The 26,923-nt window shown below is 41.0% G+C and overlaps 1 protein-coding gene across 2 annotated transcripts in view; it reads right to left on the minus strand.

Annotated features, from left to right (window-relative positions):
- Nucleotides 1–26,923, minus strand: part of Grin3a (glutamate ionotropic receptor NMDA type subunit 3A) — a 169,074-nt gene that overhangs the window by 42,188 nt on the left and 99,963 nt on the right. For both annotated transcript variants that reach the window (XM_038348001.1, XM_038348000.1), the window contains exons 4-5: nt 14,192–14,337; nt 9,614–9,729 (exon numbers count right to left, since the gene is read on the minus strand). In XM_038348001.1, coding sequence (XP_038203929.1) covers nt 9,614–9,729; nt 14,192–14,337 — 262 coding nt within the window. The remainder of the gene's footprint in view (nt 1–9,613; nt 9,730–14,191; nt 14,338–26,923) is intronic.

Below are 26,923 nucleotides of genomic sequence, written 5' to 3' on the forward strand. Positions count from 1 at the left end.
TTCATGGGGGGAAGATGATAAAGTCTAATAAAGTCGGTGATTTAGTTGAAAAAAAAAAAAGACCCAGCAATACCACTCCTGGGCATATGCCCAAAGGATGCAGACCCATACTACAAGGACATTTGCTCAAATATGTTCATAGCAGCATTATTCATAATAACCAGAATCTGTAAATAACCTAGATGCCCTTCTACTGAAGAATGGATAAATAAAATGTGGTACATTTACACAATGTAATACTACTCCATGGTTAAACAACAACAACAGCAATGATGACGACTTCTTGAAATTTGTATGCAAATAGATGAAACTAGAAAAAAAAATCTTGCGTGAGATAACCTAGACCCAGAAAGACAAAAATGATATGTATTCATTCATAAGTGGATATTAGATGCAATGCAAAGGATATACAGCCCATAGTCCTTGACCCCAAAGAAACTGGGGGACAAAGATAACCCTAAAAGAGACACACATGGATCCCCCCCGGGAAGGGGGATTAGACAAGATCTACTGAGAAAATTGGGAGTGTGGGAGAAGGAAGGGCAGAAGGGGTAAGGAATGGAAAGAAGAGAACATGAGGTAACAGTATGCTATTGATGGGGGAAGGACAGCGAGGGAGAACAATGAAAGAGGTATCTTGATTGTGGGGGTCTTATGGGACTTGTGTGAAACCTAGCACCACCCAGTGAAATTCCCAGGAATGCACAGGGATAACCCCAACCAAGATTCTAAGCAACAGTGGAGAGGACATCTAAACAGGCTTTCCCTTGTAAATTGATGTCTACCTTAATTGTCATCCTAGACCCTTCAACCAGCAACTGATGGAAGCAGATACAGAGAGCTACAGCAAAGCACTGGGTAGAGCTACTGAAGACCAGTCCAAGAGAGCGAGGAGCAATAATATAAGCAATGGGGTCAAGATCATGATGGGGATACCCGCAGAAACAGCTGACCTGAGCTAGTGCGAAGTCACTGGCTTTGGACTGACAGCGGGGAACCTGTGTATGATCAAAGTAGGCCCTCTGACTGTGGGTGACAGTTGTGTGGCTGAGACTGTCTGTAGGGCTACTGGCAGTAGGACCAGGATTTAACCCTAGTCCTTGAACTGACTTTTTGGAGCTCTTCTTTTTGGAGAGATACCTTGTTCAGCCTAACTATGGGGGAGGGCTTGGCCTTACCTCAAAATGATACGTCAGACTTTGTTGACTCCCCATGGGAAGCCTTACCCTGTCTGACAAGTGGATGGGAGGTGGGGTGAGGAGAAAGTGGGTGGAATGGGGGGATGGGAAGGCCTAGAGACTGGGATAGGTATACAAAATGAGAAAAGATAGTTTTAAAAATTAGATAAAATTAAAAATGTGCATTATGAATATATGTATGTATGTACATGTACCATGTATGAACTTTGTATCCAAGGAAACCAAAAGAGGGTACCAGATCCTCTGGATCTGTAGCTACCTGAAGAACCAACCATCTGATGTCCTCTGCAAGAGCAGTCAGTACTCTTAACAAGCTGAGTCACCTCTCCAGCCTGTGGGTAAATTTATAAGGAAGTTTTTTATTTTCTTTAAAAAACATATTGACAGTTATTGGTATTTCAGTTTCCCAAACATTCTTTCAGTATTTATTGCTATGCTGGATGCAATACAAGTCCCATGTATAATAATAATTCACTAATCTACTGACTCTCATCCATTCGCTCATTTATCTGTTCATTCATCAAATACTTTATTGAGAAACAGGTACCATGTAAAGTGGTCCATATATGTTAGTGGCGAGGCATATTCAACAGGTAACTTCATGAAGTAATTTCATTAAAATTGAGACTGTCATTGTGGTGGAGAAGAAAAAGAAAAACATTAAGAACATAGTAGGGGGGATTTGGCACTATGTGATGGAAATGGGTTGACACATAGGATAATTAGTTGACTTTGCTGACTATTAATACATTTTCCCCATGGAAGCATTAGCTTTCAACAACAACTTCTAACATTTACTAAGGACTTTCTATATTGTTCTTAAGTACTGTTCTTTAATAGTAGCATATTTTAAGCCACAGTGTAAATTATGCATTAGACATAAATTTTGACTATCTTGTGACACACAGTTCAGTCAGATCATTCTGGAATTCTGCCATAAAACTTAAGGTATACCAAGTTCTTCTATGTGTCAGGTATATGTCCCATCTAGGAACCCATGACAGAGTATGTATTACCTGAAGAGACTTGACTCTTGAATGATTAAACTGCCATGATCAAGTCAGTAGCCAGCAAAACTAATGTTTGAGAGTAGGTCTGCTTGATTGTAAAAATCAATGTTCATTCCACTCTATTCAATACAAGCCAAGGGAATACTCAACCTACTTCCTTCAGTTCAGTGTAAACCAAATCTTTGTAACTGAGTGGATGCCATCCTCCCCAAATCAGGTTATTCATTCATTAAGAAACTAGTCTTGAAACCAGAGAAGTGGCCCAGCAGTTAAGGGCATGCATTGCTCTTCCAGTGAAGCTGAGTTTATTTCTCAGCACCCATATTGGTAGGTTCACAACAGCTTGTATCTTTAGCTGTAGGGGATCCAATGCCCTCATCTATCCTCCATGGAGACCCCTCTTTATACAACAGATACTTACAAAGACATACAAGAAACAAACAAATGAAAAAAAATCCTTGTCTTCAAAAGTAAGTTTTCATTAGCCAAAACTATTGTTCATGGGCAGATTTTTGTCTATAAACTTAGAAATAAGTTCTGTAGAGAATAGCCATATTGCATGTCAGAAAACTAACTAGGAAGGGCCCTTACTAATTACAATATTTCTCATAAAGATCCCTTTAAAGCTAATAATTTCAACCCATGTGAGTGTAATAATGCCAGGATAGTTTTCTTTTCTTATTTGGAAAATACCATTTTTAATTGTTTATATGTCCCACAAAATGTGGGTAACATTATGGAGGCGTCTGAGCTAAATCGGACACAATGCCTATCTGCAAGTGGTTGAGTGGCAGGTGAAGCAGAGGCAGAGGCAGAGGCAGCGGCTGTCCAGCATGGTGGACAGTTGCATGGCTTTCTTGGAAAAAAGATAGATGAGCCATAAACTCAATAGAGATCACATTTAACAGCCGAGACACAATGGAGAGAGTGAGGAGATTCTGTGGGATGAGAAATTACTCCTGAAGGAAAGGAAAACGGGACATCCTAGACTGATTTTTGATAGTGCCTTGTTTTTGTTAAGCAGAGGAGACCAAAATACATAAGAAAGCTTAAAAAGTTTGAGATTGCAATTTAAGATTAAACCTTCATATTCTAAGAATATAGTTTTGGTACTATGACAGCAGCACTAAGAGTCCCCAAAGCAAAGCAATGTTGAAGTTACAAAGACATTTACAAAAAATAGCTACCCAGGAAATAATGAATATTAAATCATTCTACTCCATCAAGCCTAGATTAATTCACAATGGACAGCTAAAAATAGGTCGACATCCTTTTAATTTTTTACTTTCCTATATTGGACATTGATGTTTCAATGATTTCTAGCATTAATAATAATTATTAACTAATTAAAACAAGGGAAGGATAGGAAAAATTATCTGTCTCTGAGAGGGGAATTTACTGCTACACATAAAAATCCATTTTATTCAGAAACATAAAAAGTTAAAGTTTGAAAGTTTCATTTCTATCACTTTGTTTTATCAGTTGCTTTTCAAAGTTGATTGTGTTCACTAGTCAAAGAGTTTTTAATTTTTAAATTGCTGGCTTGACTTAGCCAGAGTTGCCTAAATTATCATTAGGAGCTTGGCTTTTCAGTATCAACAGGTCTGACTGTCTTGCGGTTGATGGATGAAGCAAAATGGAATCTTTCAAGCCTAAAGATGAAGGCACCAGGCACTCTGGAAAATGGATACAATTTAATAGCCCAAGAGAAGATTTTCCAAATAGAATTCTGATTTTCCCCATGGATAAGTCAGCTTTCCTCAGTTAAGACTGGTAAAAATATACTTTGACTAGTAAATTTACAGATAGAAACTCATCGCTAAAAAGAGTTTTCCCAATGTGTAAATGGAAATAGATATTTGAAAAAAAAAAACCCAAGTACAAGAGTCATTTGATTTTGCATATGTCCTTGAATTTACCATGTTTAGTTACTCTGAGATAATGGTTGAAAGCATATTGTCATAGTTTCAATTTGAAAGAGGTATTTAAAAATGGGTTTCCCTTACCTCCAGTATATCAAGTTGGGAAGGGAAGTTTCTTGAAGGAGTTGAGATCCATGAAGGATATGTTGGGAGAATTTTTTTTTTTTTTTTTGGTGCACGGTTCTCAACTTAATGAATATCGTGGATCTTAATAACTTACTGAGTACATCTTGTCTAGTGGGCATGTTTCCACACGATTTACATGCATTGTTTTACTTAACTTTCATGACAACCTTATGCTAGGTGTTCATTTCACGTCTTCATTATGCAGATAAGGAGCTGGAAGGACAGATGAAGATGTTTGCCAGTGAGTGACAGCAATTCTATTTTAATCCAAGGGCCAGAGTCTGGAGCCAGTGCTCTAAGCACTGCGTTAAATAATTATTGGAAAGCCAGTGGAAGAACAGCTCAGAAACAGGCAACGGCCTTTGCTGAAAGGTCACAGATCATCATTGTGCAGTTGCATTACTCTTTCTCTCTGCTTGACCTTTATTGTCTGCGAACGCCAAGGCATAAATCTGGGGCATGTGTTCATTCATCTTAACGCTTTCCCTTTAACCCTCAAGAACGTAATATGTCTTTGTGCCTCTGGTGCACAGGCCTTAATTTAACCAAACACTTCCTGCATGTCCCTTGAACTGATAATAGACTTATTTTAGAAAAAAAAAATCATACTTTTGTTTATTCTTTGAAAATTTCATATATGTATGTAGCATATCTTGGTCATATCCACCCCCAATTCCCAATTCCAACACCTTCAGACCTTCTCCAAGACATCTCTCTCCCATTTCATGCCACTACTTTCCTTTTCTTAATAATTCAGAGTCCAGTTAGTGTTGCCTGTATGTTCATGTATGACATCCACTGGGGCAGAGGTAACCTGCCAGTGGGTCCACCCATAAAGGAAGGTGATTCTCCCCCACACGTTAGTAGCAGCCAACCGCCAAGAGCTTTTCTACAAGGAATGGAGCTTTGAAAGTTCCTTCCCTATCTATACCAGAATGCTGACTGGATCCACCTTGTACAGGAAGCCTTAGCTACAGTGAATGAATGTGTGCTACAGCAATGGCATGTCCAGAAGACATCGTTTCTCAGCCCTCCTCCGCATCCTCTGGCTTTTAGCGCTTTTGTCGTAAAGAAGATTGACCCATGGAAGGACTTCAAACTCAAGGTCGTGCCGCTGCCTCTCATAGGCCTCACTTTGAAACTTAAGTAAGAGCAGAAAGGTGAGTTTGGGGTAGTATTTACTAATGATCTTAGCTTGCTTGAGCTAACAGCAAATTTCAGAGATAGGGTAACTTATATACAACAAAAGATATTAACTTTTTATAGCCCTGTTTCTGGAAAGTCCAAGAGCCTTCATGGGCAGATTCAGTGTCTCGTGAAGATCTCCTTCCTTCCTGGTTCATAGATGGCATATCTAGCTGTGTTTTCATGAGCTGAAGAGCTCCCGTGGGCCCATTTTACATGGGTACTACTGCTGTTTCCTTCCAGTTAGACTCCTCATGAGCTACCGAGTCACCCTGTCTGTTCACTCCCCTACTACCACAGTGGTGAGGATTAGGTTTTCTGTGAATTCCGGGTTGCCACCACCTCTAGATTCTAGAGTCTAGAAGACAGCAGGCTCACTCCTCAGTCTGTGCTCAGTACCGTGTTGATCCGATGGATAATCAGCATGGAGGAATCAGTAGAACCTGTTTTCGCTCCTAAGTTCCTGAAAGGATTTACACACTTGGGAAAGTGTGTGCAAACCCTCAGTGTGCATTTGCGTCATTGTTCTAACAAGTGAACTAGGCACTTGTTTGAATTTAAACTGCCGAGTTACATCATTGGAAATACATCATTAATTTTAACAATTACTAGACACTAGTATTGCTCCAGATCCAATGGATTGCTGTAGACAGGTACCTGCAATGTTCCTCTGTGTCAAATGGGCAACTGTTGGTCAGGAATGACTTTTTTTTTTATGTGCATGAAGAACAGTCTAACAATCACTCTCATATATTATAAATTCAAAAACTTTATATTTTGCCAAGAAAGACAAAATGATTTAAGTTTCATGAAAAATGAAGGTAACATTTGGAAACATTTCTCTAAGGGATCCTTGAGATTGACACTGAAAAAAGAGAATACAAAGCCAGACATGGCATTGCCTGAACGCTCAGCAGAAAGGAAGTGAAGGAAGAAGAGCAAGAATCCAAGACCAGCTACTACCTACATATGAGATTTGAGGCCATCTTGTGGTAGGTATATGAGATACTAAACTCAAAAAACAAAATCAAGAACAGAAAACAGCACTAAAAATTATTAGGTTTGCTGGGTGATGGTGGTGCACACCTTTAATTCCAGCACTCAGGAGGTAGAGACAGCCATATCTCTGTGAGTTTGAAACTAACCTGGTTTACAAAGCAAGTTCCAGGACAGCTAGGGCTACACAGATAAGCCCTGTCTCAAAAATTCACAAGAAAAAATATTAGGTCTGTTTTGCTCTTTTGCGATGCTTGGGATTATCCTTGAGGCTTTATGCACTATATGCAGGCACTTGCCACTGAACTATACTCCCAGCTCATTGACTTTCTTCACTAGTCTCCCCCATCTTTGTGTTTAACTTATAAACAACATCCCTTTTAAGTTTTGTGCTATGGTTTGAACCTAAAATGTTCCTGGAGAGAGTTTTCGTGTTGAAGTTTTAACTCTCAATGCATCATTTTTCAGAGGGCAGGCACTTGGAGCATGAAGGCTCTGATTTACTGAGTGGTTGCGTTTTGTTCCTCTTTTGGAGGAAGTAGCCCATAGTCCATAGTCTTTGAAGGGACTATTTTGTACCTTGCTCTGCCCTTTCCTCTCTTGATCTCTGTTTCCTGGTCACCATAAAGTGTTCTCTTTGCCATAATGTTCAGGCCCAGGAACAACAGCCAAGCAATAATGCCCTGAACTCTTAGAACCCTGAGGCCCCCACCCCCCGCCCAAATCATTTGAAATAGTCTGTAACAGTGATGGAGAGCTGATTGACATGTTTTGAGTATAGATTGTAAACTCATCCATGGGGGCAGTATTTATTTAATTTTCTCATTTGCATTCTGTATTTAGTTACTTTTCCTGTTGTTGTGACTTAATAGCAGACAAGAGAGCAACTTAAGAAAGAAGGGTTAATTTTTGGCTCACAGTTTGTGGGTCTAGTCCAACATAGTGGGAAAGTCATGGCAGCAAGAACTTAGAGCAGTCTTGGGCTCCAGCTCATGGAAAGGTGTTGTGTACAGTCAGGATGGGTCTCTCAATCTCACTTAAGCCAATTTAAATAATCCCTCACAAGTATGCCCAGAGGTTCATCTTCTCCATGATTCTAGGCGCTGTCAAGTTGATAGCACTGACCATCACACATCTCGTTCATTCAGAGAGAAGACCAATAGTGATGGTCATGCTTGCTCTTCTCAAATCTTTGCTCTTTTTGCTCTTTGAGTGTGTCATTTTGTATTTACTCTCTTTGAGAACAAAGCAGTGTCTAGAATGATCAGAACTACAAGACAGTCTCAGGAGCACAGATGGAAGTGTAAACAGGAAACCAGTGGGGAGTTAATTGTGTGGCATCTGGCACTGAGGTCCAGCAGAGGCAAACAAGCCATCCTACCACTACTTTTTGACGAGATGGGGTTGCTCCCTGGAGACAAAGGTGGAAAATGGAGCCCCTAATTCCATGTCCTCTACAAATGATTTGTTGTTAGCAACCACTAATGGTAGAAGGAACCTCAATTACCCCCTCACATCTAGGACATAAATAAAATGTCTCTCTGTGTCCCCAGATGCTTCAAAAATGGGTTTTTTCCATTGTTACATTAAATGGGCTATTGAGTTTTCTAGTTATCTCTCTCTCCCTCTCCCTCTCATATACACACTATGCACATATACACACATATATGTGTGTGCATATATGATATATATATATATTAATAATCTAGTTTTAACAGAACAGTGCTACTACCAACTATCTCTCATCCTTACATCCTGAGTTTCATTGCTGTCATCTTGCATGGAGAGGAGACTTATAGTTCCTACGAAAAGGCTGGAAACAAAATGACAGCAGCTGTTTAATTCCCATTCATTAAAAAGAGAAACTGAAGAAAACAACCCACTGATAAGTTCAGGGGAGACAGGGACCAAGTACGGTTGTGAGATTGAAACCAGGACAGTCTTATAACCCCGCGAACATACAAAAATAGCATCCAACACACAATAAGCACAGATTTCTGAAATCAAAACTTTGGTACTCCATGAAATTGTTTTAAGCCAAAATGTTTTCTGACAAGTGTGTATGAGCACCAGCTGGTACTATCAGGGAGGGGGAAGCCGGGAACTGGGAGGTATGGAATTTGCTAGTTCAAATTATGCAGTCTACATATCAAGTGTTGTTCAGAATAAGAGAAAATACTGACAATGCTTTTTGATTCTGAAGTTTGATTGATGGGTTGATCTATTTGGAAGCAAAACTTGTTGCCAGTGGGAAAAAGCCAGTCCTGGGTCTCAGACAAAGTTTTTTTTTCCCCAAAGAATACTAAATCTCAGAATTTGGTGTTTTCTATTTATTTCCAGATTGGTAGATACAAGATTTGGATTATAATTCCACTATTGTCATCTAATTTATATGAGTATGCAAATATGTTATAATATTAGTTCTTGGTCTTTTTGTGCATAAAATGATTAGACTCAAGTTCATCAACATTGGGACTCTTTTCATACGCTTTAATTATCATAGCAAGCACAGATTTCTAGAAATACAACTTTGGCCTCCCTATGAGATTGTTTCAAGTCCAAACTCACAGGAGAGCACAGATAAGGCTCGTTAAAATGTGAAGAGAATGCTATCTTCAGCTGCCTATGAGATTCACCATCAAACAGGAACTGTAAGTCCGTACATGGTTGACATTGTCTGGGGTATATATAAGATAAGCAGAGTCCTATCATATTTCTATTTTTTTTAAAAAATCAGATTCATCATGGTATTTGACCCTTCATCAAAAATACTCATTAGATAGAGGTTGGAACAGATCCAGATCTGTGGTACAGTGGTTGCCTAGTAACTATAAAGCCCAAGGCTTGATCCTTACCATCACAGAAAACAAAACAAAACACAAACACAAATTCATATCAAATAGTGTTAGAATCCTTGTGTCTATCACTCCCTGATACCTGAACTGACATCCTCGTTTTGGAAACTATTTTTTTTTTCTCTAGCAGTCTTGCAAATAAAATTTTGTTGAGTTGATGGAAAATAAATCTTTACTGTCAACAAACTTAGTAGCTGAATACTTATGAGTCAAAAATGAGACCAAGCGACAATGAATCACTCTCTGCTTCTGGCACCTGTTACTTGCTAGGTTAGCAAACAGCACATCCTCGGCAAAAGGGAACTAAGAATGATTGATACCTTCAATGGCAAATGGCTTCCCCACAGTCAGAAGCTTGCAGTCGGCATCTATTGAGACTTCATAATCCAGAAGGGCTTTGTCCATGATGAAGGCATCTAGTTTCTCTGGATCATTCCTATAGTTAGAACCAAAGGGAAGAAGAGCAAAAGTGGTTCATTACTGGGCAGGAAGTAGTAGCCTGACGGTTGATTTGATTTGGGAACAGAAACTTGGGTACCAAGGGCAGCACATACTTGCCAGCTGCTGGCCCTTGTTGGCATCTCATTCACTTGTAGAGTAGATACCAGGGGTATAGGCATTCTTTCTAGTGTGCAGAAGTTCTTCCCCATGGCTTTATCTACCAACTTCTTTTCTGACTCCTAAGGCCAACATCAAAGACAGCTGTAACTCTTAATTGCACAGGAAGGTGCACAGGGAAGGCTGATTTCTACTATTTATCAAAGTAATTTGCGGTAAGTTCGGCATTCAGTATTCTACATACATTTACTTATTCATCAGGACTGGAATGATGATGGGGATGAGGCTCAGAAATCTGAAGTGTTTTGATTTAGGCCACACACCTGGTTAAGTGTTGGAGACAAGGATTCTTGTGAATCAGATGTGAAACTTTTGTTTCTTCCTGCCACAATTACCATTTTGTTATTCAGAAATTGACTATAATTTTATGTTTGGGAGTAGATACCAAAGAAATACTTTGAAAAAAAAATATAGTGTTCTTGGAGGAAAGAAATTTGTGGTCTCTTTAAGTCCATGGCATAACACCAAATAAACTGAAGGTGAAGCCTATGTAACAAATCTTAGCAGTTCAATTTAATAATCTGTCTCCAGAGAGCATTGGTTTTTTTCCCTACTTCATAGGTAGTTCAGAATAATTTAAGTTAGGTTCACTAGGCTTGTACTAGTTAGTTGACAATTGGCTTAAGTTGCTATTAAATGTCTTAGGTGTCTTTCATGAGAGTTCTCTATTGTTTAAATAAGGGTGTAGACATGGCCTAGCAGAAAACTATGTTTAGTTACAGGCTGGACAACCCTTTCAGGGAATGCAGAGTTTGAAAGGAAGCCAGCTAGGCAACTTCTTTGTTTTTAGCCATCCAAAACCCCTTTCATTGAAGGATAGAATTTATACAATTAAGCTTTTTATTCTCTTTTTATTAAAGTATGTTAATTATAAAGAATAATGGGTTTCATTGTGAAATTTCTTTCCTCTACTCTTCCTCCTACCCCCTCTTTCCTAACCTCCTTACCCCCCTTGATTTCTTCCTTCCTTTCCTCCCTTCCCCCTCTGTTTCAGACAAAGTCTCACCACATATTCTAGGCTGACTTCAAACATCTTCACTTCTGCTTCCATCTCCTGATAAGTAGAGTTCAGACTTGAGCCACCACTCTCATTCATTCTGGTCTTTTTATTCACGAGTGTAATAGTTTATAGTCTCTTTCTCTTACCCTTCGCGTTTTCTCTCCCCAATCTGCTTCAGAGTTTCCCTTTACTAACGATCACACCCTCCCTCTCCTTCTTCCCTCTTTCCTCTCACCATCTCATTCCCCCTTAGTTTCCCAAAGACTTTGCTACCATTAGAATTGTTTGAGCACCTTTGCCAAACAACACCTCTTTATTTAATGTAGCCTCAGTCTTTCCACTCCTAAAACCCGAGTGAGGCTGTGCAGCTGTAACACAGAGAAATAGCCTCTCATCTCCGAGGAGAATATGGTTACGGCTCGCTACCAATTTGAAAGAGAAGGATATCCGTGGACGCAGGTGAGATTCACCACCAGGCAAGAATTGCGAATGCTGCCTGGATACATAATGAACGGCTCTCTTTGGCATGTATTGTCACTGAATGGTTTTCCCATTCTTCCGGGAAGGGGAACAGATACTGCAGAATGCATCTCTCTTTTCAGGACTATTTTACTTAAGTTACAATAACTTAGTTTTGACATGTTTAACATCAACTAAAACGGAAACACTACACAGATCCCTAGCAAGAGGAAGTTCATAAAAGGTCCGGGGAGCATGAATTATTTCTTAGGTGTTGTCGATGAGGCATCTTAATTGAATCCAGGTAATAAAGCCAAGATTTAGTCTGACTAAAGTATCCTTAATCAAAATTTCATCGCCACAGGAAGAGAATGCACCTTGAAAAAGACTTCATAATAACACGCCAATAGTCCATAAATGTCTCTGCTAAAACTAGGGCAAATAGAAAAAAAAAAAAAACCTTGAGGTTCATATACATGTTTTGAAACCAGTAATTCCTGAGGCCCTGCGTCACTGATATCCTTGTCTAAGTACCCATGGTTTGGAACTGCATAGTGAGGTTAGTTGGCCTTGATTGATTTCTATGCCATAGAAAGGCCAGAAGCAGTGAACTCACAGACTTCCGGAGGACCTGAGTCACTGGGGAGGAGGTGAACTGGTGTGATCCAGTCATTAGTAGTTCTAGGCTGGCTTAATCATTTTTTGTGGTTGGCAGAGCCTTTGACTTATTCTATGGTAGAATCATGCCTTAAAGGCATTCATTGAAAACTACATTGTACATACTACAGAATCAGTCATGCACTAACATAATAAAATTAATGAGCATCCTACGTAGATGACCCTGAATGTTGTAAGTCAGAACGCTAGAATGCTGGGGGCATGAGACAGCATGAAAATTGTGTTTGCTTGGAGTGTTGCCTAAGAGCATCCACAGTGACTAGGCCAAAGGTGGTGACAAACCCAGAAAGAAGTGAGGAGACACTGACAATAAACTCCGCCTGACTTCCTGTTTCATGTCAACCAAGGAGTCACCTGGGAAGTTTGGTTTGGGACAGGACTCAAGATTCTGTACTTCTATCTGGCTCCCTCCTACCGACTACAAAATGGGTACAGATGGACCTTGGATTATTTTTAAATCCACGAAGACTCTTTCATTATGGTTTCTGAAACAGCATGAAGCTAGAATCCTAGCTTTTGTATTTATGCCACCTGTTAGCCTTATACTTTAGGAAATGTCCTACCTTTGTGACACGGGGCATCAGATGAAGGCCTTTTCAGGTAGAGTCCCTGGGAGAAGTAAAAGCTCTGAGTGCAAGGAAGCTGCTGGGCACTCCGGAAAGTTTTACCTCATCCTGCGACACGGCTGGTAGAGTCCTGTTTGCCGACCACTGACAGCTAGCTGGGAGCCCTGGCTATCTGTCTGACATCCCACCCTCTCTCTCACTCCTGGGCAATTGTCTGGAGAGAAAACTGAAGAGACTCTGGGAGGCAATGGAGCTCTCAAGTGTGTCAGAAAGGGACTCCAATGTTTTGATGTTTTTGCAAAATTAAGTGTCATTTTGTAGCACTTAAGTGTCATAAATAATTCTGTGAACCTAAGAGCACACAGCTTCCCGCCTTTCTGAGTTCTAGTTTTAAAAATCCATAAAATTGCTAAAGGGGCTTTTACTAGATCTCTCAAGGAACACAAAGCCCTTATATCCTATGAAAGTTGTATTTTTTTCTTTCTTTCCTTTTAGAAAAATGAGTTGAGGTGACTTATTATTCACTGGGAAAGCTTTAACATCAAGATGGAGAAACTGGCTTCCCGATGATAATGGTAACCTAAGGTGGGGATTATTAGGAGGGTGGATGCAAATTTTTGTCCTGATGCCCTCAGGTCGGAGAGAGAGCACCTCTCTTGCAGAAGCTGAAAGCCATTCAGTCTCTTCTCGCAGGCAGACCAGACCAGCAGACTCATCACTGCGCTGCTTGGCATTTGACTCTAATGAATTAGAGGCTCTGATAATCTGTCATGGCAACATGATTGCCTTTGATTGCTTCTCACACATTCTGATGGGAAGGATGCAGGCATAGGAGCCACTGCCTTCCTTCTTATTTCTTTCCCACAGGAAAGCTCTGAGATAAATTTCCATTTCCTCGTGGCAAAAATGAGGCATTCCACAGGCTCAGGGCTCCACTTTGAAGGGAAAGGTTGCTTTGGGACACTTTATCCTTTGGCCACATTTCCTGTGTGTTTAATCATCTTAGCATTGTTGTTCATGCCAACATTTCCTTCCCTCGCCATCTACTCCACTAATGACCCTACTGGCTCTTTACCAAATGTATCGCAAACTACAGACTGTGCAGGTAGCTGGTAATCTATGTCTTGGCAATGTAGGTTGTGTTTTTGTGTGCTTATGTGTATGTGTTTGTATGTTTGTGTGTATGCTTGTGTAGGCTAGAAGAAGCTGACATGTGGTGTCTTCACCAATCATGCTTTCCTTAGCTGTGGAGACAAGGTCTCTCACTGAACCTGAAGTTTGTTGACTTGGCTAGACGAACTGACCAAGAGGACCCTGGAATCCTCTTGTCTTTACTCACTCATCACTGGGAGTGTGTGTGTCTTGAGTCTTTCACAGTTACTGGGGATCCAAATCCGGTTCCTCATGCTTGTACAGCAAGCATTTTATTGACTGAGTCACCGGTACAGACCCCAAATGTATTATTTCTGAACACGGCACTAGGGATTTTTGTTCACCACTTTGAAAAACCAAAAAGGCAAACCCCAGAGGATTTCTCTCTCATCGGAACTTTTAGGACCCAAGAGGCTGACACTCACTTCAGATACTGCACTCCGTCAGGGGTGGCGGGTACGTTGTACCTTCTCATGTACTCATGCATCTCTGGGAAGCTCTGCCGCACGTAGTCCTCAGCACTGCTTTCCCGGACGGTTCCAAAACGGAAGCCTTGAGAAGGATGATGGAGCTAGCGGGGAGAAAAAAGAAAGGGCTCTAACAGGCAGCACTCGTTTGCTTACTTGTTTAAAACATTTTCATTTGCCATTTTGAGTCAAAATTCAACGATCGAGACCATTTTCAACATATAAAGGCACTAGCATGCAAACAGAGTGTGCAGACACAGACGTTGGCATATGCTTGATTGTATTCAAGCATGTTCTGCCCTCAGAAGGAAATACATAGGAATGACAAACCGAGTGTACAGAACAGCTATTTTGCTTCATATTGAGAACCTAGTACCTTTTCTTCTTTTTTTCCAAGAATGTTACTATAGTTACATAGTGTGTGTGTGTGTGTGTGTGTGTGTGTGTGTGTGTGTGGGTGTGTGTGTGTGTGTGTGTGTGTGGGTGGGTGGGTGATTGGGAAGCACATAGGCCGTGATGTACATGTGGAGATCAGGAGACAACTTGTAAGAGTCACGAGTCTCCTTTCACTGTGTGGGTCCTGGGAACTGAACTCAGTTCATCATCTTGGTGGCAATCACCTTTATTTTAGTTATCTTGGTGGTTCCTAGTAGATAGAATTCTTGAGGCAATGTCTAAAAAGGCATGCACAAACAATATCAAACTGAGAATCGAATACTAAAACATATCTTTGTGATTAAAATTCAGTAGTTAAAACTGTACAAAGGGTAAGTTCGAGGTATCCTGGGATGAGACTACACCTTACCCAATGCTGTGAATACTTTGATTTCATGTTACTAATCCTGATGCTGTATTCCATGTTAAATATATTGAGCTTACTTCTGGTGTTGCTGTGTATTATTCTTTATTTTTTAAGTTGTTGCAGAGTGCAGCGCTGAGTCATGCTGTGAATTTTGTCAAACGGAACAGTGCCTGAGGCAGGCACAAGGGAGGAGAGGATAGCAGAGTTAGAGCCAGGAATGTCCTAGATTTCCAGGATTCAAGACCTCACATGGAGGGGGCAGTGCACCCAGACCCCTGCTGAGACATTCTTCACTGAGGAAAGTAAAGTTGTGGCACAGCACGAGCATGCCTTCTTCCTCAGCTCAATTACAGAGACACACTGATATGGGACGTAAAACGTATATTCTGCCAAATAGAAGAAAGAGCTGGGATTGTGTCATATTATAAACATATTCATGTGTCAGCAATAGTATAGATGTGGCTCCTCCCCTCGACTGTTCCAGTAAGGCCTTTCAGCGTCTGTGTTCTGCTTCATATTGACATATTTTACATTACTGGTATTGATCTGAAGTCCTGGAGATGGGGTCATGAACGGACTGTGTGGACTTTCCAAACCTCATGAAATTTCAAACAACGATGCACATATATATATGCACTTGGGGCCAGGTGGTGGTGGCACACGCCTTTAATCCCAGCACTAGGGAGGCAGAGGCGGGTGGATCTCGGTGAGTTTGAGGCCAGCAGGGTCTACAAGAGCTAGTTCCAGGACAGGCTTCAAAGCTACAGAGAAACCCTGTCTCAAAAAGCCAAGAGAAAAAAAAAATGCTTTGAAATTGTCTTCTATGGAAGACAACAACAAAGAATTCTTTTTAATGAAAATAATCAGGCTTTTAAGGTATTTATATCTCACACACTAAGAACTCACTGACTATAGGATAATTTGATATATTTGAAGATGAGTTAATTTTGACCCATACTAAAAAAATCCAATAATTGCGACAGCTAAATAACCTATATGTCAAATTTTTAGGCAATGTTACCCAATGTATAAATTTTGTTTGTGAGGTGTATTTAATAAAACAGGTGCTCTCACAGAAATAGAACATTTATGGGGCTTGACCAAAATTACCTATGTTTGTATTTGTTTAAATACTATCATTTCTCAGTAATATAATTTATTTAGTCATGGCTTGCTGAGACCCTATAATGTACAACTCTCAAAGTCATATCTGTAACCTGAACTCTAGATCACCTGGCTATTAACACTATTTCTTTGGATGCTGTACTGTTGAGTATGACAGTATGACACAGCCTACGGTTGAGTACGACAGTATGACATACCCTTGTGTCCATCATAGTTAACCAGCACACTGAACAAGTTCTAACATTTTCTGTCACTATAACCTTAATGAAGCACAGACAAGGAGAGCAAGCTAACACTGAGGGTTTATGCTGTACCTCTGTGGAACTGAGTCCTTCACAGGCTTATCCTGTTTATTGCTCATGGCTCTGTGGGCAGGAGCACTATTCCTCCTTTCTTTAGATGACCAGTGTGCTAAAGCTCAAGGAAGTGACCGGTGTAAAACAACTCGGAGGGAATGGACAGGGATGGGTTAGAACCCAGGTCTGTCTGATTTCAAGGCTGATGCTGTTATTTACCACATCATCCTGCCTTCTAGCTCCTGTGAACAACTGAAAGTTTACCAGAAACAACCCAATAGCCCTCCCATCTCCCACTGTCTCTGTGTATGTGTTCATAGGCATGTATGTGCATGAGGTCAATGTTGAATATCTTCCTTAATCATTCTTCATCTTAGCTTCTGAGACATAATCTCTCATTTTGCCCGAAGCTCATTGATTAGACTCATTTGAATGGTCAGCAAGCCCTACAGATCCTCCGGTCTTTGTATCCCAGTTCTGGGATTGCAGATATATGGCACTCTTCTTGATATCTTGCTTGGAGTATCTAAATTCAGGTGCTCATGCTTATGAGGCAAACACTGTCTCAGCTCCTTGGCAGCTTTTTCTTCATATTCTCTTGAGTGTGCAATCCCAGGCCAATCCTCACAATAGCATCTGCTGCCCCACAACTTGAGCAAAGGCTTATCAGCCTTTTCTCTATGTTATACCTGTTCATTTTTTAAGGCCTAGATCAAGAGTCTCTATGTTGAGCCTCTGGAGTTTTTCTTTCCCTCACTATCTACTGCCACTTCTCATCAGCACTTACATTGGCTTCATGTGACTCTGGCAAAGCAGTAGATCTGAGGTTTTGAGAATGGAAAATTACTTAAAGTGGATGTTTCCATGAAATCTAAGTTAGTCTGGCTAACTTAGATGTTATTAGCCAGACTAACTTAGATTTCATAGAAACATCCACTTCTCTAGTCCAAGGAGCCATTATCTCTGTCTCCTTCCAAAGCACTCATCGTCATCATAGAACTCAAATCTTGACATGCTACTCTCTCCCTTAATGCTCATCCGTGACTCCTCTCGCTCTTGGGGTAAAGCGCAGTGCCTGCCTGGTTGGGCATAACTTTGTTCCTATCTTGCTTCTAGACTCATCTTCCCACTCAGGCAATTGATGCTTCAGCAGTTTCTTCAATTTAAAAATTCCCTTTCCCTTTTCTCTTTGACTCAAAACTATTGGCTTCCTGCTTTTATTTATTTATTAAAAATTCCTGCCTCCTCCCCGCCTCCCATTTACCCCCCCCCCTCTATTCCCCCTCCCTCTCCTGTCCAGAGAGCAGTAAGGGTTCCCAGCCCTATGGGAAGTCCAAGTTCCTCCCCCCTCTACTTCCTGCTTTATGGTAGCTCCTGAACACAGGCTTCCCTTTGCTTGGAAGGACCTCTCCTATCCCCATACCTCCTTTGTCTAGATTATTCCTGCATGGCACATCCTCAAGGAAGCCTTCATTGATCCCTAGAGGAGGCCAGGCCTCCTGTAAGAACCTCCTAGTATACCTAAACTTTAAAGTAGTTCTGATAATAGTCAAAACTATTTGTTACACCTGCCTACTACATGTCCACGCCCATGAGAGCAGAACCCAAGTCTTTCCTATTCATGGATTTGAATGAACAGACATTAATTGCTGTCATTGTCGTCATTCCCACCATCATCTAAAAACACACTGCTTGGTACAGACGGGGCGTTGGAAGGTTTAGGGCTAATAAGAGAAGCATCATTATCAACAGGGAATCCTCTCGGGTTTCGTGCATGACAAGTTTCATACTTTTGTCATTTGCTTTTCTTTAAAATCCGTTTCCTTTCATTGTTGCCTTCATGTTTTCAAAACAAGGCATCCTGTTTTCCTGTGTGATACGCTAATGGAAAATTACAGTGGGCTTCTCAGCAGCTGCAGAATAATAGAAGCATAAATGAGATCTAAGAAGCGATTGATGCATCCCCGTGGGTCAGTGTAGTCCGTCCTGTGCATAATTCAGACAGCCAGGGATGTGAGGAAGCTTGAGTCAGGGACAGAGAATAAAGATTTACAAAGAGTAAAGCATTTGAGCTGCATTCCAGCCACCACCAGGCAGGCCCAGAGAGACAAACATTTCTTTTAAGATTCCACTAAAAACTCTACCAGCTCACCCAATTCTGTTTCTATTGTACCAACCTCTTCTGGCCTTGGGGAAATAATCTAAGGTTAAACTATCTATTTGTGTGTAAGTTGTTCAGGGTTAATGGAATACTTAACTCTACCTGCAGCACACAGAGACAGCACCAGGTAGAATTTCCCAGAAAGGAGCGAAATGTCTCAAAACAAATGCGAGCAGGCTCAGGGAATGTGCGTCTGTGTCCAAGGTGAGTATGAGGCTTCAGTTTAAAAGCAATCGCAATGAACAGTGGTCCCTACAGTCTATTTGCACCCACCAGAGAGCAGTACTTAAGATTACAAATGCATTGGGCTTGGTACAGTACCTTCAACTCTGGGGGAAAGGGCCATTTTTAATTTTCTCAAATGAATGATGTCTGCTAAATTTTCTAGCCCTTCCCATGTGACATTATTTTATACACTTAAACTCGAAGGATTCTATATATTGAATTGGTTCAGAGGAGCTTCTGTATGATCTAAACACTCTTTTTTATAATTTTATTGAGCTATACTTTTTTTTTTCTGCTCTCCTCCCTGCCTCTCTCCTCCCATTCAACACTCTCCCATGGTCCCCGTACTCCCAATTTACTTGTCTTTTACTACTTCCCATGTAGATTAGATCCATGGATGTCTCTCTTAGGGTCCTCATTGTTGTCTAGGTTCTCTGGGGTTGTGATTTGTAGGCTGGTTTTTCTTTGCTTTATGTTTAAAAACCACTTATGAGTGAGTAATATGATAATTGTCTTTCTAGGTCTGGGTTATCTCACTCAATATGATGTTTTCTATCTCCATTCATTTGCCCGCAAATTTCAAGATGTCATTAATTTTCTCTGCGGTGTGGTACTCCATTGTGTAAATGTACCATATTTTGCTTATCTGTTCTTTGGTTGAGGGGCATTTAGGTTGTTTCCAGGTTCTGGCTATGACAACAAAGTGCTATGAACATAGTTGAGCTCGTGTCCTTGTGGTATGATTGAGCATCCTTTGGATATATACCCCAAAGTGGTATTCATGGGTCTTCAGGAAGGTGGTTTCCTAATTTTCTGAGAAATTGCCATACTGATATGATATCCAAATGGGCTGTACCAGCTTGCACTTCCACCAGCAACGCAGGAATGTTTCCTTTACCACACAACCTCTCCAGCATAAGTTGTCATCAGTGTTTTTGATCTTGGCCATTCTTACAGGTGTAAGATGGAATCTCAGAGTTGTTTAGATTTACATTTCTCTGATGGCTAAGGATGTTGAGCATTTCCTTAAGTGTCTTTCAGCCATTTTATATTCTCCTGTTCAGAGTTCTTTGTTCAGGTCCATACTAATGAGCAAGCTAGGGAGGGCATCTTTCCCCCACCCATCACAGCTTCAGAGCTGGCTCACCTCCACCTCCACCTTTTTCAGCAGGGTCATCTCTACTGTGCTATCCAGACAAGGTGAAGTCTACTCTCCCTGAGTGCTACAGTTGGCAAGGGAGAGGGCCAGCTCACTCATTTGTCACAGGCAGTAAGGGGTGAGAGGTAAGGGGGTACATCTCTCCCCCACCCACACTGCCACATGACAGAGGAGTAGTGGAGATGACTCTCCCATGCTCACAACTTTGGGGCTAGTTCACCCACACCTCTGCTAACAGGTTTGTCTCTTTTGTGCTTCCTAGGTGAGATGCAGGGCCTGTTCTCCTGCTCTATGGCCTCAGGGCCAGCTCTCCAACCTGCCTCAGGTATGAATGGGTATGGGGGGTATCTAATCCCCATCCATGCAGCCACAAGACAGATGAGTAATGGGGGCAGCTCTCCCATACTCACCCATACTCACCCAGACTTTTGCCAACAAGTTTGGCTCTATTGCACTGCTCAGGTGAGGTGCAGGGCCTGCTCTCCTGAGACTTGTAGCTGGTGGGGGACAGGGACAACTTTTCTGCTCTAACCTGCCTCAGGCATTGATGGACTCCAGGGGGAAGAGCTTGCTATTTTCATTATTTATTATTGTGTCTGAGTAGTTGAGATGCAGGCAGATTTAGCACAGTACCTAAGACTTGCTCAAGGGAATAAAGCTGGATTTGACTCCAGCTCTGATTTGGAGCTCATATTTGCCCTTATGTAGGCTCATGTCTGTGTTTACATGTGTATTAGTGCTCACATTTTTGTGAAAAGTGAAATTACACATAACTAATTGTGCTACAATTTTAAAATCTTTTTTTATAGTTTTGGTTTTCTAACATACATTTCTAATGAAGGGCAGCTGTTTACTAAGCAGGGCACTGGTGATAATTACACAGGTACAGGAACACACTAACGCTGTTTCTGACAAAAAAGGATGAATATTCATTCCTGTTCCATGGTCTAAATTAGAATACAGAAAAATGAGGCAAAAAGTATTGTTTCTGAGCCCTTTTTAGTGCTTTCCTAATGCAAATGCTTTTTATTCTCTGATTTTCTTTTATGTATTGTTTGTATTTTCTTTACAAAAGCTGCTTTCTCCATTTAGAGGTAATCTGTCACTGTCTCTCCCTTCACCTTCAGTCCAAAGCCCATTTGGTTAGGTCAGCTTACCTCTAGACACCAACATTCTTTGGCACGACATCACATATAATTTTTATGAGTCTTAGCTCAGGTCCTCTGACAACTTGAGTTGTTGCATCAGGTCCATGACTAGACTACAGGGGAGCAAACTATGGCCCATAGGGCGACATCTGGTCTACCACCTGTTTTCATAAACCATCCAATTAAAAAAAAAGTTTTATTGCATCACAGAAAGCCCATTCATTTATAGACCATCTACAGCTGCTTCTGTGTTATGACATTAGAGTCAAGAAGGTGTGAAGTAGACCTTCTGACCATAAATCCTGCGATCTTTACTATCTGCCCCTCCAAGGAGACGCTATGAAGTCTGACTAGCTCTCTCACTCTCATGTTTCCAGCTTTCCTCCAGTCTCTTCCCAAATCTCAGTGGCCACTTAGGGAGAACCACAGTTTCAAGGCAGTGAGCAGAGATAGGTGTGATGAACCACGGCAGGCTTCCATGCACTACTGATATGTGTGGGCTTTGTGTGATGGGATCATACTCTCATTGTGGGTACTGATCTTCCAGGTCAAGGTCTCCATGACTACAGTCCTTTGTTTCTTCCTATGGCCAGTTATGGCATAATCACAGAATTTGAAGCTGAAGCAACAGGGCAAGAAAATTTGCCCTATTGCACCTATCCCATGGGCAGGTGCGTTGGGGACCGTCACCACAGGTGTGTGAGTTTATGGGAAGAGGCCAACGACACACTTCCTTATGCAATCTCGATATTTGTTCATTTTATCTTTCTTTTGATTTCCCTCTATTCCTTAGTCTTTTGGCTGTATGTCTTCCATCTCATCAATGCTAGAGTTGCTTATTATTTCTCTTATTTTAACAATAATGATAACTAATGATTATTTGATATTTCATTCCAGCAATGATCCAAGATCTTAAATTAATCACCTTGTTTAACTCTTATAATGCATATAGTTATTGCCTCTATTTTAAAGAGGGAGGAAGCATCTTAGCATCTGAAGCATGGCATGCCAAAACAGTTTGACCAAGGCCGTACATCCAGAAAACATCAGATCAAGGAAATGAACCCAGGAACCCAAGAACTTGCACTATCCATCTCTTGTTCCTTTATCTCCGGTACATACTATTGCTAGTGTATTATTTCCTATTTTTCTTTAGGACACAGTTTCTTTTAGAGAGATTCCTCAGAGAAGCTATAGATAAGGCACACATCCCCCAAATACAATAATCAGTTTCAGCCAAGCGACTAGTGGCAGCTTACAACAGCAAGACAAAGTGCTGATACCCTTTGAGTGCTCAAATAAGATGTTTATCACAGTTATAGCAGCAACAGCAATATCTAGAGTGTGCTACTTACAAAAGGCAACTGTGCATATTATCCATTCATGAGACACAGGAAACCTTATGGTAACAGTGTTCTGATCATAAAAGCTAGATGGAGCCTCCAAGCCCCCTAAGATATTCATCATAGGTCCTGTGATGTTCAAAGATGTGTTCAACACCCAACAATCTTGGCAGGACATGTAGAACTGAACACATCACTTATATCCTTAGAAACAAATTTTCTAAGTCTTGCACTACACATTTTCACACACATTTCTATTGCTGTACTGGACATCTTAACACTTATTTATTTATTTGTTCTACTTGCTTGACATATGGGTGAAAGCTAGAAATTAATTAAAAGGAAGATATTAAAGTTTCTTCACTGTAACAATATGAAATCCAGGCTAATGGGAAGATGAGAAGCTGACATGTTAGAGATCATTTAACCTGTTCACTTATTTCTATTGATGACAATGCATGTGCCTTCTACTAATCTAGCACTCTATGTGTATTAACCAAACTGATAATGCCTAAATGTGGGTTATGTAATCGAAAGCACAGAGCAGCAACTGGAAATACAAACTACCTGTATTCATCTTCAGCTTTCACACGATAGACCAAGGTTTTAGTCTAAACAATACTCCCACTAGAAGTCACTCAATAAGCTTAAGTTTTAAACTTCATTTGATTCCAGAGGCTCTCAAACTACACATTGTATTGTATGACTTCTTCATCTAGGCACATTTAGGCTCATGATGAGAAAATTAAAAGTGAGTTCCTTCATGACATACAAGTAATGCAGAAGAGACCAGGAAATAGCCCCGACTCCAATCCCAATATTATCTGTCATCTCCCCATGTCAATATGGCTGATACAATGACAATTCTTTATACAACCACATGTCCTTGTCTGCTGTTTATGAGACTACAAATTTCTGGTCTTTATTCCATCCTCTAAGGAATAATTTCCTGAATTAAAGTCACTGAGCAACTACTACAGAATACCACAGTGGGACCCATTTACAGAGCTTCTAGAGGTCTTAGCGCCTTTCTGTTTCATTAATAGCAATGCAATAGTGAAGCTCATATATCGTCCTGGCCTCCAACTTACATATCTGCCTTTGGACACCACAGCGAGAAGCCAGAGTGCTGCAAGATTTCTGCAGAGCAATCATTGCTATTCTGCTACAGTTCTTCCATACTTCTTTGTTTCCACCCTTCTGTCATGCAAGACATTCTGCTTTCCCTCTCCTCTGTTCCTGGCTCCAACACCTTCTTTTCTGTTCATCTGACACAGCCTATCTTCTTTTCAGTCCAATGAGCCTCTTCCTATTGTCTTACTGAAAAATCTCCCTCAAACTGCCCTTAAAACGGGCATATAGACCAATGGAACAGAATAAAGAGCCCAGAAATAAATCCATGGATTAGAGCCAACCAGTTTTCAACAAAGGTGTTAGGGACGCACAGTAGGGAAAAGGACAATCTCCTTAATAAATGGGGTTGGGGAGGCTGGGTATATGTATATGCAGAAGACTGAAATTAGATTAGTATTGCATTGCATACAAAATTATCTCTACGTGGACGAAATACTTTAAATATAACTCTTCAAACTATGAGTGTACTACAAGAAAATATAGAGGACATGATATTTAACACTCACTCAGCTAATGATATTTTGGGGAATTTTATTTGTTTTTTTAAATATTTTACATGTGCAAGTATTTGCTTTAAGTGGGTGTTGGATCCCCTAAGATTAGAGTTACAGGTGGTTGTTTTTAGCATGTGGTGTTGGGAATTGAATATGAGTCCTCTGGAAGAGAAGTCAGTACTCTTAACTGCTGAACTATCTCTCCAGCTCCAGTGATTTTTAAAAATATGACCTCCAAAGTACAGGCAGCCACTAAGGTATATGTGCCACTACCGCATCCATAGGGTTATAGTGCCATGCTGGTCATTGTGACTTGTGGGCATAACAGCTGGGTAGGATTGTTGATTTCTTTTCTCCTTTGGAAGCTTGTGTGTACCTTCTGGTCCCAAGAAAACTAGTCCTCAGGGTGGGAGTGTTCAAGTCAGCTCCAGTTCAGGAGTCTCTGGGCCTTGTTTCTGAAGTGTAAATCCCTTTGACTTCTGGGAAGAAACAGCTTTCTCTCTGGACTTAAGACGTGCTTGACAAGAGGGATACCATGTCTAGTACTGGAAACCTAACTAACTACTCAGTACTAGTGAAGCCATGGTTATTGGAGGAGAACCTTCTGTCACTAATTTACTAAACCAGCATAAACTCTAACAACGATCTATAAACATTTGTCTGTGTATCCACAGATATGTGTAGTCTTCACCTTTCATTAAGGAAACTTCTCTTTGCAACAGACAGAGGCCGCTACAGAGAACCACAGCCAATCAAACGGCAGAACCCAGTCCCAAAGGATACATCTATAATACACTTCTATATCTAAAGCTCAGACAGTCTTGTGGAAGATGGGTTGGGGTTGTAAGAGCCAACGGATCAGGGACTCTGCTGTTTGACTGTGTCTCCTAGCAACATCGGAAGCTACACCCATAAAGCCTGACGAACATGACTGTCCAAACTTGAGTGAGCTGAACAGGGAGGACAACAAAAAAACATGTCAAACTGGTGGGGGAAAATCCCACAATCCTCAGCTCCACACAAAGAACTACAGGCGGCTGAGGAAAGCAGGGAGCAGAAGCCCAGGCCCTCTCCAGGGAAAAGTACACCCACTGGTTATCCAGTGCCTGCTAGCACTGAAAACATACACACAAACAACATTATATGTACTTAACAGATTATATTTAGGAGTATATATGTATATCCACACATCCAATAACAATTAATGAAAACAGAGACCAAGAATTTGAAGTACAACAAGGAGGGGCAAATAGGAGGATTTTGAGAGAGGAAAGTAAAAGAGAAACATTGTAATTAAACTAATCTCAGGAATAAACAAAAACATTAATAAAAAGTACAGACAAAAGCAGGAAAACCAAAGATGGCGTTATAATAAACTAAATGCTGGGAGGCAAGAAACAACAGTAGGAGGAATTACAGATGGGGAGGAAACATTTGCAGCCATCCATCATAAAAGGTTGATATATAAACGATAGGAAGAATTAACGAAACAGTCAGAAAATCAATGCTATTGTTAAAATGATCACAAAGACTGTAATCGACATTTATCAAAAGAGACATACAAATGGCCAAGAGGCACATGAAGAATATTCAATATCATTAATAATCAGGGAAGTGTAACTCAAAAATCACAGTGAGGTATGACTTCACTGCTGTTAGCATGGCTGCTATCAAACAGGCAAAAGAGTAAAAAGTGCCGGAGAGAATGTGGCGTGAAGAGAACCCGTCTATACTTTTACAGAAATAAAACTGAATATGGAAAACAGTTTGGAGCCTCCTCAAGGAACTAAGAGCTACCCTGTAATCAAACAATCCCACTACCAAGTACATATCCAAAGAAAATGAAATCAGCATGTGGAATCAGCCTGAGTGTCACACATTCTCACTCATCTATCCCCTGGCGACACTTAGGCTGATTCCACATTATCTATAAACTGGCTAATTGAAGGAGTTCGGCCAATACACGTGTAGCCAATGGCCCAATGTGGGATCTTGATCAGCCCCTAGCAACCAGGTGCTACCAGCAGCTACCATTTACTGTGTGTTGATTGTGTGCTCAGCCCTTTACTTATCATCCCTCCCAGGTTCAGAGGAAACTCCAATTCCCCAAAGGAATTGTCCAAAAGGCAGCCCAGATATCTAGAGATGAGCTCAACCTGTCCTATAGGAAGATTTCTGGTTAGATGAAAGCCAGCATCCTTCAGGAGCTTGGGAGATAGGTTCCTAGACAGTTCCAAAAGGAGTCATCTCCATAATTACAGGCAGAAGAGACACATGGCTCTTCATGGACATGTAACTGTGGTTGCTCATCAAAGCACATGCTAGACTCCAGGCTCCTTCAGTGTCACAAGTACCTGTACATTTCAAAGTTCCCATTCCAGTCTTCTGAATCTTCCCTCTCCCCAGATACCCACTCTTCTTTACAACACACCCCTCTGCACAATTCTCACTGTGCTTTCTCTTCTCTACCACTGCCCTCCTCCTCCTCCCACAGATAACCCTGGCCGTATCCGGTCTGCTGACCATGTTCAGTCTCCTTTCTCTCTCTGCTCTGGACTCTTCCAGATGCCTCTGGATATTCTGTTTCTGTTTCCTCCCTGCCCCTCTCTCCTACTCTCTCAATAAAAACCTTCATTTTCACCATATCACCGAGTGGTTATCATGGAGTGGTCAGGTCTGTAGTTTCTTTACTCTATCTCCCTGCCCAATAGAACCTCACTTCAGGCTGACCTGACCCTGTCAGCTCAGTTTTGTGAATAATGTGAGTCCACTGATGGCCAAACTGAAGCTCAGAGATGTGAAA

This window comes from Arvicola amphibius, chromosome 11 (assembly GCF_903992535.2).
Source record: "Arvicola amphibius chromosome 11, mArvAmp1.2, whole genome shotgun sequence".
Taxonomy (NCBI): Eukaryota; Metazoa; Chordata; class Mammalia; order Rodentia; family Cricetidae; genus Arvicola; species Arvicola amphibius.